The sequence below is a fragment of the Bactrocera tryoni genome, chromosome 2, assembly GCF_016617805.1.
Source record: "Bactrocera tryoni isolate S06 chromosome 2, CSIRO_BtryS06_freeze2, whole genome shotgun sequence".
In the NCBI taxonomy this organism is placed as follows: domain Eukaryota; kingdom Metazoa; phylum Arthropoda; class Insecta; order Diptera; family Tephritidae; genus Bactrocera; species Bactrocera tryoni.
In genome coordinates this window covers 24,674,052-24,694,772 of record NC_052500.1, presented here as the reverse complement: position 1 = coordinate 24,694,772, position 20,721 = coordinate 24,674,052, and the positions used below count along the sequence as shown (strand labels likewise).

The window sequence follows — 20,721 nt, the reverse complement described above, 5'->3', positions numbered from 1 at the left end:
CATTCACGAATATTTGAGTATAAGAAAGCTCTACGCAAGGTGGGTGTGGCGCAAGCTCCATTTTGACCAAAAACAAAGAGGAGTTGAGGATTCGGAGCAGTGCTTGGAGATGTTCAAGTGCAATAAACCCGATCTTTTTCATCAATATGTGAAAATGGACGTAACATGACTTCATCACTTCACTTCGAAGTCCAATCGACAGTCATCCGAATGAAATGCATAGGATGAACCCGCTTTGGGATGCATATGGAATAATTTTTTTGACTACCTTGAAGAAGAAGGACCATCAATAGCAACTTTATTGGAGGAAACTGCTGTTTCATCAAGACAGTGAAAGTCAGTGAAAATGATGGTAAAAATCCATGAACTAGGCTCCGCATCCACCGTTTTCTCTAGACCTGACCACCAGCGACCTTTTCGTGTCCTCAGATCTCAAACAAATGCTCTCTGGGAGAAAATTTTCGACTAATGCAGAGGTGTTCCCCGAAACTGAGGCCTATTTTGAAGTAAAGAAAAAATCGTACTACAAAAATGATATCGAAAAGCTGGAGAGTTACTATATTCAGGGTATCACTATCACTTTGAAGTGTGTCATCCTTAAAGCGAACTATTTATGTTGAATAAAAAAAAAAAACGAATTTTGTCCTTTCTTCATGTGAAGCAAATATATACGAGTAGAATGTTCAAGATCGATAGATATGGGCAGAGTATATTTTAGTCAGGCCGTTCTCCACTTGGCCTTTCCAACGAAGTGAAGGTCTTCGTCTTCCTCTGCTTCCTTCAGCGGCTACTGCGTCGAATACTTTCAGAGCATTAGCGTTTTCATCCATTTGAATGGCATGACCCAGACGGCGTAGCCGCTGTCTCTTAATACGCTGAAATATGTCAATGCCGTCGTAGAACATACAGCTCATCATTCTATCGACTGCGGTAAGCGCCGTTGCCAATGCGCAAAGGACCATGCATCTTCCGCAGTACCTTTCTATCGAAAACTCGGATCGCAGACAAATCAGATGTTGTCATCGTCCATGCCTCTCCACCATATAGCAGGACGGGAATGATGAGTGGCTTGTAGAGTTTGGCCTTTATTCGTCGGGAAAGGGCATTATCTCTCAATTGCTTACTGAGTATTCATATACATATATAAAAGGAGATGATTCAGATTATATCCTGTGCTCGATGTATTTTTGATTACGACTTTCCATGAAGAACTCTTAATACATTCTATCAAAGACAGGTTCACACTTCTGTTACCAATATAAACAACTTTAGTTTGATATTCGTTAGAACCTCCCACGAAAATATTTATTGCGCAATGCAATTAGAGTAATTGAAATCGAGATGATAATATTTTAGAGAAGCTATATAAATCTTTACATAAATGTAGATATTGTCTGTTTAGCTGCCGTCATTTACCATTTCCAAAGGTTATCTTGTACAATTTTGTAAGCGAGTTGCCTTGTAAATGTTTTCACAGACTGTTGTTTATGCGGCAAACATTGCATTGCAAATTAAACTTTTACTGCCGCCATAAAAAGATGGTCGCAAGTGTTCTGAAGCACCAGCATTGTATTGGCGCGCGAATATTTCATTACTTTATAGCGCGACTTACCGAACCAGCGGGTTAATACAAAGCGGAAAATATGCGTCTGCGAGAGCTGATGAAGAAGCTTAATGTTGACAGCAATACAGGCCATAACATTTGCCATGAGACAAGCTTATCTGCGTTTACGCATAAAAAATATAAAAGCTTGTACTCCATAAGATTGGAATTCGAAAATTCGAAAGTCAGCTAATGAGTTCTACACTTCGCTTTTCATTTGATAACCCCTTCGGCTAATGCTAAGTAAGTGTGAGTGTTTTCAGAAAAAAAACTAATTCTTCTAAACACATTAAGTTTTAATTGCATTGTCAGTGTTTCTTTTAAGAAACATTGCCTAATAAAATATGTGAAACTGATTTAGCTCATGACAACGTAGCCCAAAAGCTTTGTAAACACCAAATTTCTAAATGCGCACACACACTTACATATGAATATATACACACTCTCACATGTACAGGTATGCGTGTAGTGAGCGTGTGGGGGCAATATTTTGTGTGAGCGAGTAAACAGTCAAGTTGAATGGATGGCGCTAGTGGTCACAGCGGAATCATAAATCAAGTGAACGTCACCACGACTGGCTTTACAGTGTCATTCGGCGGACAAAGGCTGATAAATTGATATTTATTTTGAGCAATATCTACATTCAAAAGTCGTACATATTTCTTTGTATGATGTGGCACTTTCATGAAAACAAAATATGAATAATGAAAGTGCGAAAATATTTTAAAAATTTAATTTCAAACACACATAAAAAGATTATTTACCCAATTGTTTGTATGTTTTGTGAAAATGTGTAGATTTTTTGTTTATTTTTTTTTTTTTGCATTCGCGCTCAACTCTTTAGTTTCCAAACAGTTGCTTTCATCAATTAGGTTCTAATTCTTTTGGGGAGCACAGAACATAACGCGGTTTTTAAGAAGAGCGCTACAAAACAAAATCGGTTTGAGATTTCAATGAAATTCTTTATTCCTGTGAAAGCACGTTCGATGCCATTATGTATGGAACTCTTCTTTTGCATGGCCACCACGGACACGCTTACAGAAGTCCAGACGCTAAATTCATTTTTCGACGTTTTTCAAGCATAAATCCGTCGATATTGCTGCAATTCGACGTTCGATATTCGTACGAAGTTCATCAATCGTCACTGTCTTGTTGGCATAGACTATAGACTTGACGTAGCCCCGCAGCAAATAGTCTAACGGTGTCAAATCGCACGACCGAGGGGGACAATTGACTGGGTCATTTCGTAAGATAACCCGTTCACCAAACTTGGTTTTCAATAAATCGATTTAGACATTCACTGTGTGACTTGTGGCGCCATCCTGTTGGAACTACATATTGTCCAAGTGCATATCTAAGTATATCCAGAAGCCCAATAACGTCGCCGACTCATAAACCGCACCAAACCGTAATTTTATCGGGGTGCAGTGGTGACTCATGGGGTACGTATAGATTACTGCCTGACCAATAATGCATAGTTTGCTTATTGACGAAGCCATTCAGCGAGAAATGATCCTAATCGCTGAAGATGAATTTTCGTTGAAAACTCGGATCAATTTTAAGTTGTTGCTCAACCCAATTCACGAATATACGACTATTCTGGTGGTCAAGTGGCTTCACTTTTTGCGTCAATTTGATCTTGTAAGGATATAGGCCAAGATATTTTCGCAAAATTCGCCACAACGACGTCACAGAGATGCCCAAGGCTTGAGAACGACGTGTGAGAGACTGATTTTGGTCTTTCTTTCTTTGTCTCACTGGTACGGGATCATTTTGTACTGTGCCTGTGGATTCAAATTTTTCCACTAGACGCTCAATTGTTGATCTGGCAGGATTATTATGACGACCATAAATTGGACGTAGCGCTCTTAAAGTTGAAGTCACTGACTTCGAATTTCGCTAGAAAATTTTAATAATTTCGACTCGTTGTTGGATCGTAAACCTTTCAGTGATGAAATGGCAAATCTTGCTGCTGAGAAATGTCAAAAGAGCGGAAAATGTATGGCGTCGTTTGCTGTTCTTATCGGTCTACTTTTGTAACGGTCGTATTGAAAGACCCGTTAGAAGTGTTAAGTGTTCCATTCCCTTCTCAGTGCTTGAGTTATCTATTTTAAGTCAAAAACTATTTACTTAGGAAATGGGAGATATACGTATTAAGATTGATTTAAGAGTGGGGCTTGTCACTACTGCTGGTTAATTATTCACATGGCAATTTACTGATTCAAGTTATTATCATTACAAATAAAAACTGAGATCTCTAGTAGTTCGTGTTTAGTTTACCAAGTTACTCTGAAATAGATCAAGACAAATGTGAAATATATACCTATATATATAGGGTTGATCGCCACTTTTGAAATATGTAAGGAGCTCGCATGGGAATCTATATACCAAAACTGCAGTTTTAAGTTCAATTGCTTAAAGAATGCAAAATTTTAATTACAAATATTTTATAGCTTAGGCATAATCCGAAACCTGACTTCATACAAAAACAGGTAAGCAGAAGGACCGACGAACATCAAGAAACTAAATTGTCTTGTAATTCGCAACATACTGAGTGTGATTCTACAGTCTAAATTGATATAGAAAGATCACTACGATCGACATTCAGCAAGCTCGTGTAAGGGTGAGAAAATTTCCACTAAACCTCACGAATCATGGAGCAAATTGGTTTTAGTTTCACGAAATAAAGAAAAATAGCGCAAATAGGCATAATTTTTAAAAGTGCATATACTCCATACATTAGTGGGAACTAATTTAGGACTTACACCACTATTTACATATTTCAAAAACAAATTTTCACCGCTTAAGGACAAACTATGGGTCGTAGAACTGGATTGAAATAGTTCTGAAATGTAGTTATATTTTTATCTCGATCCGTGGCATGTTTTTACTAAAAACTAATTATTTTCGACACGGCCTGACACCTCAATTCTTTACCTACATTCGTGAAATTAAGGAAGTTTTTCGTAAGAAATATACGTGCTATGTAAATAGTCTGCGAATGGCGATGACGCGATTTTGACAGCTCGTGGCGGTCATGTTTATGTTTACGAAAAATTTTGTCCGTATCACAAATTCACGTTCCCCGAAAATTCATCTTCTCAGATGAATTCCATTTCGGTCTTGATGGTTTTGTCAAGAAACGAAATTATCGGTATTGGGGTGGATCAAATCCTTGTTGGGTTCAAGAAACCCAATTGTAACTCCGAAAAATCTCAGTTGGGTGCGGTGTGGTGGCATCTTCCGGCTTTATTTCGTTTGAAGTGAGGCAGGAAATGTCGTTATCATTAAAAGCAGACGTTATTACACGATGTTCAACGACATTTTTCCCGGAATTTGATTAAATCGAATCGGACGAACTTTATTCCCAACAAGACGGTGCGCCGCCTAGTGTTTCACATCTAAACATGGGAACATTGCATGCAAAATTTGGCGACTAGTTAATTCCGAGAAATGGCCACCACGCTCATGCGATTTAACGACCCTAGATTGTTTACTCTGAGGGTTTGTTAAACCGAAGGTTTACGCAAAGCTCGAGTATCTCGAAGACTATAGCCGAAATTGCGTCCGAAATGCTGCACCAGGTTATCGAAAAATTCGCATAAACGGGTGAAGATATGCAAACGGAGTAGTCGTAATGACCATTTGACTGACATTTCCTTCAAATCATAAATGTCATGTCTGATATCTGTTCTTATAAAAAGCCTAGTGGATGGCGAATTGAAAATCTCTCTTTACTCTTCCTTCCTATCTTCTGGATTCAGCAGATGCATGCTTAACTGGTCCGAATCTTGTTGCATAAACATTTCTTCCAGCCAAGTACTTCGGCTACTATAGTTATTGCACAAAGTCTCCTCTTTATGAGATCTGTCAGGACATATTCGAAAAGCTAACGGTCAGAAAAGACAGATATGAAAATAATTGCGGTTAATTCAGGCGAAGTAGAGAAGGCAAAGGCTTCAGTAAAAAAAATGTTTTGCTTTCAATTATTACAATGGAATCTCTTTAAACAAAATCGAGATGACCTTGTTCTTTGAATTACGAAACCGAAGCAGAAGGGATGTCAGCCCTTGGTTGCTGCATGCAAATTTTTAACGAAAAGTGGAAACATTTCATTGATAATTTCATCAGTAATAAAATAACGGTAAAAGATTTTGTGTGCTCGAAATAAAAATTTATTTTTCCGCTTTTCGCAGCTCGAACTCTCGCGGAAAGAAGGTCATACGCCATTTATCGTTAACGTAACACTGTTCCACCCAAAAATCTTGCGTCATCACTGGCTGGCGTCACTGTGGCTGCAACGCATGCAATTTTAAAGCACAGACGAACGAGTCCCACTTGAAATGGCTCGCTCCTTTGTACGCCAGCACAGCAAATAGTGTCCTGCAACGGAAAATGTCACCTCTGGGAAATCAACAGCTCGCTCTTAACGACCACCCAACCAATGATGTAGACTTACGCAGCGTACTCGCCAACGCGAATTCACACCTAAGGCGGAAAGCATACACGGAGTCTGTACACTATATATCAAGTAGTAGTTATTGTTTCGGTATTGTAATGAAACTGCGAACCGTAGGGTGTTTTAATTATTCATTTTTATGGTAGCTTGAATGAGTGAATACGTGCTCACCGTACGGCAGCCGAACGTGAATGTGCACGTGGTTGCTTGGGACACAATTTCCCATAGAGGTGTATGTGGTATAAAATTTCACACATCACGAACTTCTTTTGCGACGGGGAATTAAATTGGTATGACATAGTGTAGGCACAGGACAAGTTGTAATGCCTTTTGCAATAATTTCGCGTGAAATGAGTACTATTATGAGCGTGGTGTTGTGCGCTCTTTGTTGTAACGAAGTTTATACGAAGTAGTACCGACATGAAAGCGTGCGGTTTCAAACTTAACTGCTGCGCTTTCATCGCAATACTCGAGTGGCATATAAAGAGTGCTCCCAGAGCGAAAAGAGATATTTACGTGAGAAAAGCGACGATTTGTACGACAGAAAAATGCCTTTAGGGCGTGCTTCATTGTTTCAAGAAGAAAATGTTGGAAGGACAATTTAAGAAGTGCTCTAACTTTTGAGTTTTGTGTAAGCCATTACAAAAAGCCTTTTTATTTTATGAGGGAAATACTTGGAAGCTCATTATTTGTCATCTCAGTGTGCGTTAGAGTGTCGACTTACATTCGAAGTGTAATTGTATTAGTAATGGCAGAAGATTTTGACCGATGTGGAAATAGACCGGGACCTTACCCGGCAATACCCAACTAATTTCACGAAGGCATCTCGCATATTAACTAATATTGTAGTTAAAGGCAATCAAAGAGTCCAAAAGTATTATATTAAGCTTATGTGGGTCCTAAGAGATTTACAGACCGATTATACATATGTATTTTGCTCTTATATATATAATATTCTTAGGATATCTACCTCAGTATAAAATATGTAGAGGATATATATGAGGACTAGGATAAGATCTTCCCATTGTCATCTATTTTAATAAGAAACCAGTGTAAAGTTAAGAAATAGGTTCACCTAATTTCAGAGAAACATCTCATATATTTAGCGATTTATTTATGTATGTAGTTTAAAATCAAATAGAAAGATGGATATACATATTTATATTTAGTTTATAATTTATGTTGAAGTCAATTTGTGGAATAGCCTTCGTTGCGCGTAGTGATTCACACTACGTTCGGCACGATATTGGTCTTTTTGCGAATAGCTTCGCGCAAACGAAGCAAAACACTCAAATAGTATTCCTTCTTGACAGTTGGGCCGATTGGAAGGTATTCGGAATGCAGCATACTTCTATAATCGAAGAAAACTGTTAACAACCTTGATTTTTAACGCAATTTTTTCGGTTTTGGCACATTTTTTCCACGATATTCGGCTTACTGATCGTCTGTTTCCGGGTCGTAAGCATAGATCCTAGACTCATCCCCAGTAACAATACATTTCCTCACATCTTGGTGGTCGGAAGGTTTTCTTTCACAGACGTTAACGCGACGCTGTTTCTCCAAAAAATTTAGTGATTTTGAAACCATTTGTGCTTTACATTCTGATATTCCAACGATGCCAGTGAGATCTCTTACTGTTAATCGTCGATTCACAATCTCCAACTCTTTTATTTTATAGACGTGTTGATCATCAGTTGATATTGATCGCTGCCCTGGATTTGGATCATTGGCAACGAGTTCTCGACCTCTTCTCCTCTAAATAATGTTTACTAACGTAAGGAAGACTCAAATCAATGTCTCACACGTCGTTCTCAAACGCTGGGCATCTCTTTGATGTCATTGAGGCGAATTTTGTGAAGAGATCTTGGCCTGTATCTTTACAAGAACAAATTGACGCAAGAACTGAAGCCGTTTGACCACCAGAATTTCATCGAAAAATCATCAGCGACTAGGCTTATTTCAGGCTGAATAGCTTCATCAATAAACAAACTATGCGTTATTGGTCAGGTAGTAATTCACACGTACTCCCGAAAAAATTGCGGTTTGGTGCTGCTTATGATCCGGCGGCGTCATTGGGCCATACTTCTTCCGTGAAGAGCAAGACCGGCTCGTTACTGTGAATGGGAATCGCTACCGCTCAATGAGAACCGAATATTTTTGACCCAAATTGGATGACACGGACTTATGTGGTTCTAACAGGACGGCGCTACAACCCATACAGCGAATGTCTCAATCGATTTATTGAAAACCAAGTTTGGTGAAGTGTTATTTCACGAAATAACGCAGTCAATTGGCCGCCTCGGTTTTGTAATTTGACAAGGTGAGACTATTTTCTGTGGGATTAGGTCAAGTCTATGGTTTATGCCATAAAGCCAGCGACTATTGATGAACTTCGTACGAATATCGAACGTGAAATTGCAGCAGTATCGACGGATTTATGCTTGAAAAACGTCGAAAATTGGATTCAGCGTCTGGACTTGTGCAAGTTTCCCCTTGGTGGACATACAAAAGAAATCGAGTTCCATAAATAATGATCAATAGCCCATGTCAGGAAATTTGAGCTACAGATATTATATGTTATTTCTGAATTGGTTCACTTGTAAGCTTGTTTTAGCGTCCGCGTATTCGAATTTAGTAACAAAATTTTAGTAGTTAACCTTTTTATTATAGGTGCCTGAAGTTACTTCCACAGTTCGCTGGCATTACAAGACCTCGTGAAAAATTAGTTTTCTGCATTCAAAGTGATTAATAACCAAACAATGGGTAAAAATGATCGAATGTTTGTCTCGAACTATTTTTTTACATTTACTAAATGCATTTTTATGATATTTATTTTGGTACATTTTCTTCGACATTTAAATTTAAAAATAACACATCTATGTATATACATACATACATACATCCATAAGTACCAAATGCTCGCAACAAATAAAAAAAAAATGAAAACATTTGCCGGCTTCACATCGGTATGAAAACGTATTTATGTAGTAAGTGTCATGTATCTGTCCACAGGCGCCTCTGAATATGTGCGGTCATATTTTATTTTGTACTCGTACCATGTCGACAAGGGAATAGTTAATAATTGCAGATTACACAAGTGTCTCGTGTTTTGACAAATTACATTCTTGCCGCAGAGAAATAACACCTGTTGCCACAAACCAATGTAACCAACAGATAAATAAAATGTAAAGAGGCTGCTGAGATACCATATGAAATATCTTGTCGTACACATACAGAGAAGCTTATGTGTATTTATGGCTGTGTGTATGCTATAAGATACTTAAAAGAATACTGTGTTATTAACTGCACCTGTGGTCCTATGTACTTTCATATGAATATGTACATATAATTATGGATTTGCAAAAACTACTATGTGGTAGGTGGTAGTGGGCGTCAGTGAAACACCCCGTAATCACAGTCAAGCTCATATGTTGCAATTGCGATATGAAAATCGGTTATGATAGCGCCAAACAGACTGAGAAGATGATGATTGAAATACTTTTCATATATTACCTTGAGAGTAGGTAGGAAGGTACAGTGGATGTCTGACGAGACAGCTAGGCCTTAAGGAGGACCATTGTAAAGCTATCGGAACTAAAATCTACTCACTCTATTATTTTCTCTGAACCTTCTTGAGGTCGTGATGAAGTTCATCAATCTTGTTTTTTTTTTCAAAATTATGTCCATTTTTTAATGTGGGCGTTCCTTGATTCGACCACTTTTTGAGCACTATGAATCGAACAAGAAACTGGTATAAAACGTATATGCTGGTAGAAATAAAACAAATGGTCCGAATAGCAAGCTTTAATAAAGTGTCTACAAATGGGAATATCGAATGGACTGGTTATAGCTCTTAGGAAAGAGCAGAGTTCCAACATAGCCAGAAGAGTAGAGGCGAATCGAACACACCTATTAGTATAAATACATATATGTATAACAATGTAATAAAATAAAAAAGTTATTACTCCATTCAAATTTAATCACAATTTTTAATTATTGAATTACAAAAAATATATGTTCAAAAATTCATTTTCACAATTGGTTTGTATCAAAAAAATTTAACCTGAACCTTTCTATTTATATTCCTTAGGAGGACGCCAATAACATCAATTCGCAATACTATATTCCCGGCACATTGACACGCCAAAAGCAGGAGGAATTGGGAACGCCCGACGCCGTACAGGAAACACGACGCTCACATGTGAAACATAAGCATGAAAAAGGTACGAGTAATTAAAACCGTCTTTCTTATAGTTTCATTGTAAGCTATCGAAACAGTTAAGGTTTAAGAAAAAGTTGGTGTAAAGCGGTTGAATTTTATTTTGAATTATTTCATATTGATTATAGGTATTGTATCAAATCTGGAAGGTACTCAATATAATAGAAACGATTTAGAATGTTGGGATCCATAAATAACGGGTGTTTTTTAGACGTGTGGTTTTAAATGAGGCATTTTCGTATGATCCGTCATTGCGCGTAACAATTTGAGCTATGTCCATACACTTTATGAAAGATTTTGCGGAAGAATCTTGGTTTGCGGGCCTACAAAATCCAACTCGTACAAGAGTTGAAGCCGATTAATCAACAAGTGCGTCGCAGATTCAGTGAATGCGCTCAAAACGGGGATCCATTTTCAAAATATGATTTTGTTGAGCGATGAATCTCATTTTTGGTTGAATGGGTACGTTAAAAAACGAAATTGTCGCACTTGTAATGATGATAACCATTATTGAGATGCCGTTACATGCTCAAAAAGTCACTTTCTGCTGTGACCTATAGGCACAGAGAGTCTTTGTTCCATATTTCTTCAAAAAAGAAGTCGGATTTAATGTTTCAGTGAATGAGGGACACTATAGACCCATGATTAATATCTTTTTCGTGTCTGAATTAGAGGATATTGATGTGGATGACCTTTGGTTACAATAAGACAGCGATACAAGCCATACAGCTAACAAAAAAATAAAATTATTGAAGGAAACTTTTAACGAGCGCATTTTCTCGCGTCACCTCCAAGATCTTCCGATTTAACACTGCTGAATTTTGTTTTTGAGTGGTTAAGTGAAGACGCTTGTCTGCGAAGATAAGTCTGAGCGGTTTGACGACTTTGAAAAGAAAAAAGTGATCGAAAATTGGGCCTTTCGGCTGGAATTTATTCGAGCCAGTCGCGTTGGTCGCTTGCTCGAAGTAATTTTTTAAACATAATGACAAACCCATATCTTTGTAATAAAGCTAAATTCATGGCCACAAAAATGAATTAAGTATATGCATTTTATTTCTTCGTTAAAACCACATGTCCAAAAGCAACACCCTTTAGAGAGATAGAGATAGAGAGAGATCTGTATAAGAATATTTATGGTTTGCATTTATTTTAAATCGAATATCTAAACCTTAAGACAACCATCTGAGCGATATCTTTTGTCAAAGCATTTTTGGAAAGCTTTTAAAAATTCAATTTACGACATAACTCGACCGGAAGAAAGGAATATTAACACCATTTTCTTAAAGTGCATATTTACATTACAAGACCTAAGAAATCCAGATTTTTTTAAATATTCATGATAATTTAAGTTTTTTTTATACTGGAACCGATTTGCTCTCCAAAGTAGCGCAAATTTAAGTCGCCTCGTAGCTGAAGTTTATTTGCTCGTATGCCTTAAAAATTAATTAAATTTCCAAGCCTTTAAAATTAGTCATTTATTAAGTGCTTCTATTAAGCACATATCAGAGAATTTTGTCCATACCACGCCCACTAATCGCTTTTGACATCTCTTTGCAGCTTTGGCCAGCGAACACGTTAAGCAAATTCGTAGCGAAGCCGCTTGTCGTGTTCCACAGCGACGCGTCGAACGCATACAGCGCGACCCCTCAAAGACCTACACGCCGCACTGCACGGTGCTCCACCGATGCACCGACGAGACTGGTTGTTGCCGCAGCGAACGTCAAACGTGTGCACCGAAACGCACAAAAAACGTCGATTTGTATTTCTATGTGAGTATGAGTGTGAGCAGAAAAAAAAAATATTTCACAATTTTTTGTGTCGGTTCGCGGGTGTCAATACGTCACCAGATCGGTTTGCGTTTGCACCGCGATAGTGATTCAACGCTGCGGCGTTCTAAAGCATAAATTTATGCTTATGTGTGTTTGGATGTTTGAGTGTGTGTGTGTGTGACTGGTGCTGGCTGGTGAATTATATGCAGCCAGGCAGACTGGTAGTCAAGCAATCGCGCAGCCAAGATAATGAGGTCACTTGCCAGGCTATTGATTAATTGCCAATGCGTTCGGTTGGCGCGAGTTAAGCTGTTCTAGCTCCGTGTTGTTTTTGTTAAGTCAACGGAATTTCGTTCTGCCACCGAAAACGTGTGCTTTATAGACACACATACATGTATGTATATATGTATATGTATGTATATGCATACATAAGTGATTTGGTAGTGCTTATTAGTTCTGAAGTTATGCAGTCACATTCCGCACTTTAGCGCCCCTCCGATGTTTAATGCACCGCTATTCGCGCAAATAACATGTGACTATGACTTGTGCAATGAAAAGTTCCGAGAATTATGTCATCAAAAATATTGAAAACTCAAGTGGATTTGTTTTATTTTTTATTGATATGTATGTATGTACATATATAACAGTGAGATTGAATAGTTGAACTAGATTTTAGGTTGGTAGAGTGGGCATCTGACGATACACCTAGGCCTTTAGCGGGCTCGTTGTGAAACTAATGGGACTGAAATCCTCTTACTCAATTATGTCCTCTCTGAGCCACCCCGTGCTCCTGATTAAGTTCAACAGTGCAAAAAGTTTTATCTGCGCAACTTCCGGAACATCGTCTCTCGACTGATAGTTGCGATTCTCTTAGTATACAAAATAGTGTATTCGACACGGTACTCACCGGGGAATGCAGAGAAAGAGGAAGACTTCCACTCTGTTGGAATGATCAGGAGGAACATACAGCGAAAAGGAAGAATGGCTGGCGCGGTGTTGTAAACTCGGCTATAACCGCGAAAGTGGTGTCCAACCCAACATAGAAAAAGACAGATCATTCAGCATCACGGACCAATTATATCTATCTTTCATCTTTTCAATATCAATTTCAAAATTGGCGATTAATTTCAAACCTCAGTATCATCGATTTCTTTGCAATGAAAATTCTGTTAAGGACTGAGAGGATGAAAAAGTCAATAAGGCTAGATTCGGAGTATAAAACGATTGATGAAAAAAGAAATTCGTTTCGCGGCGCACGAGATCTTGTTATCGTTTTTATTGCTTTGTGATAAGGTGAGCTGGTCTATTGAGATCTCGCTTAGAATCCAGTATGCACAAAGCTTTCACTTACACAAATTTTCATTAACGAAATGTCCAACACGTTCCTTTGATATCTTAACAATTTTCAACCAAAATAATTTTGTGAATTTTTTAAATTTTTTTGTCCATAACAGCCCTTTTTGGTATTCACTGGTTTCATTCCTTCCGTTTTTTTGCTATGGCATATAGGCAGAATAACACACGTCGAGATCTTTTTGGCATCAGCAGTGATGTTTGATTAACATGTTTATTAATTTTTTCAAATATACTAGGTTTGTTCAAAAATTATCGCGAATTTTGTGTTTCTTCCAAGTCATCAGGCCCAGATATATCCCTTCTGCTAGCGATTTTTTCAATCCTCAAAGGACTTAAAAAATTATTTTTTTCCGATTTTGTTTAGCTCCTCCTTCGATGCAGTCTTCATCCTCTCAATCGTAGTGTAGCGTTTTCCTTTCGTGGCCCTATTTAGTTTTGAGAACGAACAAAGTAACAGGAGGGCCAGATCTGGGGAGTATGGTAACTTCCAGGTAATATTCCTTATTGACTCAGCGATCCTTGACAAGAACTTACGCTGTTATTACCTTTTTTCTTGACGGACTCGGGTGTCCGGCACGCTCTTCGTCGTTCATACCTTCTCGGCCCTCTGAGAACATTTTGTACCACCGATAAACGTTGTTTTGGTTCGAGGTAGCTTCATCATATGACACAGTCAATATTCAGATTGCGTTCGCGCACTTATTTTAGTTTTTCACACACAATTTTGTACAGATATGTTGATCTATTTTTTGGAATATACAAAAATCAAAGCAGAAATTAACTAAACGCTCAAAATGTCAGCATGACTAAGTTAGGGATATGAATACCAACATAACGCAACGAAACAATCGAATATACCTAGCCCGCGGAAAATCAAAAACCTCGTATTGAATTCGTAGTAAATAACATATAGAAAAGGTGTAGCGTCTTGCAAGTGTGGTTATCTTCTATAACCGAATCGATCGTTTCAACCTAAATAAGTCGATTATTTTCGCCCTGAAGAGTCCAATGCTGATGTTAAGAAACAAAACAGAGGCTGCTCTTTAATTTTACAAACTCAAAAATCACCTACAACATCAACATTTCATAGTTGTTTCAGTTCATTGGGTAAATATTAGATGTCGAAAACCCTCCCTATTTTGTTAAGGTCGAAGCAACCGCGTTATCCTTTTAGCATTTCCATTACTTCTTCGAGCTTTATGGACAGTTTACCGATAGCTTCTGTATGATTTTTCACAGATATAATTATGAGCTAGAATTTTGGTTAAATATGGGTGTTCAGTCAATCAAATAAACTTCTGATAAAGGAGCCAATAATTAGTTCTTTGAAATGAAATGGTGTTTCGTGGATCCCGAGAGTATTTCTTTATCCTTTCAGACAGTAAGAAATCTAAGCTTTAGCTGTTCAATATTTTTGGAATCGAGAGATTCAACCAATTCACATATAAGTGGCGTAAATCCCTTGTTTTAACGATTTTTTATAGGTAGCTTCCAGCTTTTAGTAGTGGGGAATTGATGCATTGTTTACTTTATAAATACGAATCAGTTAGTTTATCTAAGTCGAGTTCTAGATATGACCGAACAAAAGCAGAGGCGATACTCAACCATCTCTCGCATGCCTATTTCTCTGTACTTTCTACATGTATCATCGTTACTAATTCCCATACATCTCGCATGTGATACCTTTTACTAGGCTAACAACCGTCCTGCAGTCTTTTCGAGACTATGTGAGAATAAAGCGTGGGTGTTTTTTTTATTTTAATTCACATACTTTTTGGATTTGACCTTGGCGAGCCTGCACGTCCCTAAGCCATTCCAACTCATCCTGATCTATCCGACAGATCGAGGAGCACTGTGCAATAAATTCCAGCAATTTTTGATCCGTCCGTATAGATATGGTGGGTCGCGAAGCAACCAGCAACTCTATAAAGCTTCAAGTGAACAGCCAACCGGCAATTAAGACCAATATAAAGCTTCACTGCGTTAGGTTGATCTGAGAACGCAATTCCCCAAAGCTGCCCCAGACTTTACCTCCCTTAAGGGTTGCTTGAAGATCTTGGAAAACTAGCAACACAGTGCATACCACACATTTACTTTTGGGTAGTATTGAGTGTATATAGAGCCAGTCGATGGAACGATGAGCTGTACGAATTATACGACGATACTGACATAGTTCAGCGAATTAAGAGGCTATACCAGTGTGACACATGAAAAATTAAGCGATTTTCGTGAATTTATGTAAGAGAAAGTACGCGATTGAACTGTATTCAACAATACTTAGTTTTAATTTCAAGTCAATCGGTTAATTTCTCGTTGAGTTATGATGCCAGCAATTTTGAAAAATGTCGTTTCGAGAAAATCGCGTTTAAAGCTTCACTTATATATGTATTTGCGCTTCGGAGGGCTGCCATCCAAAAACTATTCAAGATACGTCCTTCCCAATTTCACAGGATATTTATGGAAATATAAGCTATAGAAAAAGCAAATAAAAATTTATTTTTTTTTAAAGTGTCACACTAGTATAGCCCATTATGAGACAGCGGCTAAGCTCCCTAGGTCATATCGTCCGAATGGATGAAAACACTTCAGCTCTGAGAGTATTGGAGGCAGTACCTGCCGGGGGAAGCAGAGAAAGAAGAAGATCTTCACTTCTTTGGAATGACCAGGTGGAAAAGGACCTGGCTACACTTGGAATCTCCAATTGGCGCCAAACAGCGAAAAGGAATAACGACAGGCGCGCTGTTGTTAACTTGGTTATAACTGCGTAAGCAGTGTCTACGCCAAGAAAGAAGAAGATGAATCAATATACAAGTATATTTTGTATATCCAATAGTTGAAGGTGTTGTACGAGTAAATAAACATTAACTAAACGAAACTATAATATGTGACATGAGTACAAAAATGAGTTTAAATTAAGCCATTCATCAATTTGACCTTTAATATTGCGACTTCACTTTCCATTTTAAATATATACAGTTAAGTTTTGGACAAATGTCATACAGTTTAGACGATATACAGTTACAAATATTACATATCGCGTGACCACTTGCTTAGCTAATGTAGTTATCACCAGACAGACAGTTGTTGTTGTAGTTGCTGGTTTCAGTTTCGTTGTGGCTATCAGTCAAATCTCACCGAATGGGAGTAAAAAATGATCGCATCAGCTCCACTGCCCACATCACCGGTTGTTATGCAAACTCATAATCGCCTCATTGCCAGTCAAACAGGCCAAATGTGTAAGCGGTCCGGAGCAGACAGACAGACAGTTCGTGGTCAGTGCGGGCTCTGCGCAGACCGATAGCACTGTAGATAAGTGCCACAGATACATGTGTAGTAATAGCGGCGCAGACAGGCAGAGAGTGAATATTTCTTTTTCCAGCTGATATGAAATGTGAGTAAATTAATTAAATAGCTTTGAATGACGGAAATCTGCATATTAAGGCCTACGGGCGTTTGGCGGTGAAGGTGGCAGCGACGTTGACTCGTCGTTGACTTCTGTGGCCAACCACTGTGGCGTGCGGTGCTTAGGGAAAATCAGGAGTTGTTCGTGGCATAATTGGGTGGCCCGGCCTGGTCGTCGGTGGGCCGGTGATAGATTTCGTTTAGTGAATGCCGCCGCCGCCGCAGCCGCACGAAGCGTGAGTGAGTGATTGCAGAGTGGCAAGGTTGCGCGCACGTGGGTGGCACAGCAGCGCATGCGGCGTGGAAAGTAAATAAGTTGTTTGACTGCCGCTTGTTTTTATGGCATTTGATGGTGCCTCAAGGATTTTTCGCGTGGCCACAGCTTGACCGGCGTGTCGCCCAGCAGCGCAAATGCTCGTAAGTTTGTGTATTTGGCGGCGCTATGATCGCCTGCTGTTCCATTGCTGCGCCGGTTGTTTGTTTTATTTGCTCCACGTCAACGGATAATGTGCATATCAATTTATTATGCAATTTCATTTGCAGTTTAGAGGCTTACGTGCCTATGTATGTGCCTATGCATTTACCTGTATGTATGTCTAGGCCAAAGTGTGCATTTATAAATTCGTTTATACATATGTATGTATGTATGTATGTATATTAATTTATTTGCTCTTTCTCCAGCGTTGTTTGATGGTTTTCGTCTGAAAGCAATTTGTAGGATTTGCGATTTAATTGCATTCGATTTATGAGCGGATTAACTTGAAGCACCTACGCGTCGTGGCGGCGGTCACTAACGGTGAAAGTGCAACAGGTGGTTGTAAAAGCCTCCGCTAACTGGCATCAAGTGTTGTTTTGTAGGTTTACACACTTGTGGCATGCCAATCAGTAGACTTCGGCATGTACATGGGAATGTACTTTATCGCTTGATAAGCGATTTTGATGGATTTTAATATAGTAGAATGGGTATAAAGCTTTGAAGTATAAGAATATTTCTGTGAAAGACCAAAGTGATGTTGTCTTTCAACGATAATAAGAAGTATGCCTTGCATAATGAATGGCTTGTTGTCAGGTACACTTAACAGTGTTAATTTAAAGGAAGAGAGAAAAAACATTACTTTCGGTTGCCCCAAATACCCTTCACAAATACAAAAGATGCCTTACAGGAACATGGGGCTGATCATTCAGCTTGTATGGCAGCTATATGCTATAGCTAACCGATCTGAACAATTTCTTCGGAGATTACATATTTGCCTTGGAAAATAATCTAAACAAAATTTCGTGAAGATACTCTGTCGAATGTGAAAGTTTTCCATACAAGAACTTGATTCCGATCGTTCAGTTTGTATGGCAGCTATAGGCTATAGTTAACCGATCTGAACAATTTCTTCGGAGATTACATATTTGTCTTAGAAAATAATCTATACCAAATTTTATGAAGATGCATTGTCAAATGTGAAAGTTCTCCATACAAGAACTTGATTTCGATCGTTCAGTTTATATGGCAGCTATATGTTATACGAGTAGTGGTCCGATATCGACAGTTCCGATAAATGAGCAGCTTCTTGAAGAGAAAATGACGTTTGCAAAATTTCAAAACGATATCTTAAAAACTGAGGGACTAGTTCGTATATATGTATACAGACGGACAGACGGACATGGCTAAATCGACTCAGCTCAACATATTGATCATTTATATATAATTGAGAAAAAAAGTCCTCTCTCGACGAACAAAGAGCAAACTGTATAAGTCACCCATTATTCCCGTCCTGCTTGATCGTGCAGAGGCATGGACGATGACAATATCTGATGAGTCGACGTTGCGAGTTTTAATAATATGATTGGCACCAATATTGGTGTAAATCAGTTTCTATCCATATCCATCCGTATAGAAATATCCTGATCCGCTTGACTTTTCATAGAAGTTCAATGACTTACACAAGGTCTTTTCGTGAATTACTAAGAGCGATTTAGAGGATGTTGTTGTTGTTGGTGTAGCGGCATAAAACATTCCTGAAGAAATTTCGAGTAATGGTGCCGAGTTGACAGTTCTTGACGGGATAAAAATCTGGATCCGTTCCGGTTTCTTAGACCCGACTGTGGTGGGAAGGTCTTAGAAGATATGTAGAGAGTATACAGGATATATTTCAGCGTTGAAGGTTAAGTTAGGTGTTTTCCTATAAGATATGAACGTGTCTTTTCTAAAGCAAACTCGACACTCTTTACTTCAAAAAATTCATAAACTGTGCTCTCAAAAATCTCTCATGCATATTCGTTGGTTTAAAACCAAAAAAATCTTATATCACTCTGATAAGTTTCTTCTAAATGTTGCCTTTGTGACTTTTTCGGTGTCATTTGTGAGACTATATTGAAACATGGTTCGTCTATATGTTACGATTTCTTGACTATTTTGTTTTATCTAATATTATCATTAATTCCAAATCTTTTTTATCAAGAAATAATTTTTACAATATACATTTTCATGCACAGGTTCACAGCATCAATGAAAAGGGCACCGTCGAACGTTTAACATTCGTTAATCACACGGAATGTCACTGTGTGGAGAAGACGCAACAACAGGTCGACGAATACCACAATATGGCAATGTACGACATGACCTATGGCGGACAGACAATGCGACACGCAACGATAGTCAACTGTAATTGTCCCAAATTGTATGAGAAAATATTGCAAGAAGATGGCTTTTGTCGCTGCGATTGCTCGTCCGGCAACACCGGCTGTGACTGGCTTAAACGCGGCATGGAGCATTTCTCGATGATCGATCGCAAGTGAGTACATTCGCTTTATAGCATTCAAATTAGCAATTATTTAGTATACAAAATATTAATTAAAATTTTTAATTTCTTGCACGCAGGTGCATAAGCGAGGGCCGCTGTAAGCCGCCCACATGCGAGCACGGCAACTACATCAAAAAGTTTGGACGCTGTCCGCGGCGCGAGGAGCAGTTGCCAGCCGCCTTGACTGAGCCGGTGATGATGGCGACGAACGCGCTCTCCAGCAGTGATTACCATTGAAACGAATTATTGATAGACAAGCATTTTATTGCAAAAATGAAACTAAAATTAAGTATTAATAACTTTTAATAATTAAAATAATTAATTTATTCGATACAAATTAGACGAAACTACTTATGAAGGGTGGGAGAAAAAATGCGAAGAAATATATAAAAAATTTAAAAAAATGTATGGCAAAATTGTTGGAAAAAGATGGAGGGAGAATTGAAATTTTTGTGAAAAAATACTCAAAAGAGATAACGTACAATAATAAGCAGCAAAATGAAATTTATGCATTAATAATTAAATGTGATTTAAAATTTTAAACTTAAACTCGCATAAGTCAAGAATACATACTTTCCAGTTTGATGCAATACGCGTGCATATCTTATATAAGGTCACTTAAAATGCAAAATAACGTGCCAACAAAAAATTCGAAATTGAGTTTTTATTGCTTACGATTCGCCAATTCATATTACATATTTGTAGTGGTATATACCATAAACTATAACCGATATATAACCAATACATAACCACTCTATAACCATTTTATAACCGAAACTCAAATTTTGTTTATATGAGATGTTTCTATTATAACGTTTTTCTTTCGCCTCTAAGCTCATTTTCATCTGCCGCTGTCAGATATAACCGATTTATAACCATTTTATAACCAAAACTAAATTTTTTTCATAAGAGCTGTTTTTATTATAACGTTTTTCCTTCGCCTGTAAACTTATTTTCAGCTGTTGCTGTCAGATATAACCGATATATAACCGTTTTATAACCGAAACTCAAATTTTTTTTATATGAGCTGTTTCTATTATAACGTTTTTCTTTCGCCTCTAAGCTCATTTTCATCTGCCGCTGTCAGATATAACCGATATATAACCGTTTTATAACCG

The 20,721-nt window shown here is 38.1% G+C and overlaps 1 protein-coding gene across 2 annotated transcripts in view; it reads left to right on the top strand.

Annotated features, from left to right (window-relative positions):
- LOC120769545 overlaps positions 1-20,485 on the top strand; it is a 114,137-nt gene extending 93,652 nt beyond the window's left edge. For both annotated transcript variants that reach the window (XM_040096590.1, XM_040096589.1), the window contains exons 3-6: positions 10,153-10,285; positions 11,839-12,050; positions 19,296-19,594; positions 19,681-20,485. In XM_040096590.1, the coding sequence (XP_039952524.1) occupies positions 10,153-10,285; positions 11,839-12,050; positions 19,296-19,594; positions 19,681-19,840 (804 nt within the window). In that variant the 3' untranslated portion in view covers positions 19,841-20,485. The remainder of the gene's footprint in view (positions 1-10,152; positions 10,286-11,838; positions 12,051-19,295; positions 19,595-19,680) is intronic.
- Positions 20,486-20,721: the final 236 nt, after the last annotated feature.